The 1,903-nt window shown below is 53.9% G+C and overlaps 1 protein-coding gene and 1 long non-coding RNA gene across 2 annotated transcripts in view; both read left to right on the top strand.

The window, feature by feature from the left end:
- The window catches only part of LOC103617963 (Fc receptor-like A), a 3,296-nt gene extending 3,263 nt beyond the window's left edge, over positions 1-33 (top strand). Inside the window, exon 3 of the mRNA XM_017737661.1 lies at positions 3-33. Coding sequence (XP_017593150.1) covers positions 3-33 — 31 coding nt within the window. The remainder of the gene's footprint in view (positions 1-2) is intronic.
- A 261-nt stretch (positions 34-294) lies between these two features.
- LOC108447495 lies at positions 295-1,481 on the top strand. The gene is made up of 3 exons (XR_001863096.1): positions 295-375; positions 464-543; positions 631-1,481. It is a non-coding gene; the product is annotated as an uncharacterized LOC108447495 (long non-coding RNA).
- The last annotated feature ends 422 nt before the right edge of the window (positions 1,482-1,903 follow it).

Raw genomic sequence — 1,903 nt, 5'->3', positions numbered from 1 at the left:
AGGTATGACCCCCCGAGAGCTGGGGAGCAGTAGGGCAGCACTCACAGCCTCCCACAATTGTGAACCTGCTGGGGGTCCTGTGGGGTTTGGGGCAGTGCTGGAGGGTCTTACAGGGATGCTGGGGGTTCTTTCAGGGGTCCTGGGAGATTTTGAGGGGGTCCCTCTTCCTCCTGGGCTTTGGGTTCTTGAGGCTGAGCTGGTCGGGGGCACGGGGGAGGTTCATGAATTCTGGGGGGGCTCCAGGGATGCTCGGGGGTGCTGAGCAGACCTGAGAGTCCTGTAGGGGTTCAGGATTCCTGTGTGGGGTCAGGGACACAGGGACCCCACAATCACCTCTGCTCTTTCCTTTGCAGCCACCAGGAAGCACCAGAAAAGGTGAGTGGGGGGCTCCAGCCACAATCCCCCCCTTACCACCACCCCACAACTCTCCATCCCCTCCCACACATCGTCTTTATACCCACAGGGCAACCAAGGAGCCCCTGGCTCCCCCAGAGGATGGGGAGGTTCTGTACACCCTCGTCGTGAGCACCAACTAGGCGGGGCGTGAGTACAGCAGTGGGAGGGGGACAGTGCCATGTCCCCCACCGGTGTCACCCCCACTTTGCTCCCCCCCACCGGCGTCTCTTGCAGGGCCCCCCTGCATCACTGTCCCCCAGGAACCCCAGGTGACCTACACGGAGCTGCTGGGACTCCACGGGCGACCGTGGGAGCCCAGTGATATTTAAGAGATCATGCTGTGACACTGGGGGGGAACTGGGGGGCACTGAGGCCCCCAACCATGGGTGCCCACGTGTGTGTGCTGCCCCTAAAAACTGCCCCTCCCCTCCCAGTGGAGGCACAAAAGGCAAAGATCCCAAAGGGCTGAGAGAAGAACAATTTCCTGCAAACTGCACTGAGAGAAGGAAACCAACAGCAACAGCAACAAGATTCTGAATCCAAAGGGTCACAAAAGGAATGATGTCCACGGAAAGCCCCCGACAAGGAACAAACCCCAAACGCTTCCCCCGGCACATTTCCTCCACCAGCAGGAACCTGGCAGGGCCCTGGACCTTCCTTGCTTTGATGGCCAAAGTGGCCTTCAGGAGGCTCTGGATTCTCTTGGCCCCTTTCCCAAACACTCCTCTGCTGTGCTCCTCCACACCATGATGTCACCAAGGCCCTGGGGATGTTCCAGAGTCTCCCCCTTTCCCAGGGCAGTCGGGATCAGTCCATGGCACAGGGTGGGGTGTCAGAGGCAGGAAATGATTGATGTCTTGAGACATTTTGGAACACCCGTGTTGTGACCCTGAGTTCTCTTGGAATCCACTGAAATCCAGGAACTGGTAGCTCTATGTGTGTTTTTCTACATCTTTTCTTTCTATTGTCTTCTAATCCTCTGTTTACGGAACATTTTGGGTGATGCAACATCAAAACGGTTTAAAGCTTTCTAGGTTAAATGGTCTAAGTTAATGCTATGGTCAATGTTTTATGGTGTACTAAATTTTTTTGCCAAAGTTCGTTGTTTTTCTGTGTTTGTGTATTTTTGACCTCTTGAGAATATCTGGCAGATATTTCTCCCATGTGCCACCCAGAGAAAAAGAACGTCTTGGTTTAAAAGGCAAATGTCTGCCAAGGAAGGGGAGAACCTTCCTGCAATAGAAAGAAGACTCCTCCCTCCAAATTATTATAACTTTGAAATTTATGGGGCTTTCAGGAAAATATGTAGGAAAAGGAATAGAAACTCTTTGCTAGAAAATAAATAGAACAGAACAGAAAAAACCCCAAGACAAGAACAGAAGCTTCCAACCTCTGAAATGCTGTTTTTGCATATTTGGGGCAATAGTTACCACGGCCAGCAGGGGGCGCTGCAGGGTTCACGCGCGGCCAGCAGGGGGCGCTGCGGGGGCCAGCCCAACCCACGAGG

Source organism: Corvus brachyrhynchos, unplaced genomic scaffold (assembly GCF_000691975.1).
Source record: "Corvus brachyrhynchos isolate BGI_N302 unplaced genomic scaffold, ASM69197v1 scaffold496, whole genome shotgun sequence".
Lineage (NCBI taxonomy): Eukaryota > Metazoa > Chordata > Aves > Passeriformes > Corvidae > Corvus > Corvus brachyrhynchos.
Note: the sequence above shows the minus strand (reverse complement) of the source record. Positions and strands in the feature narration are given on the sequence as shown.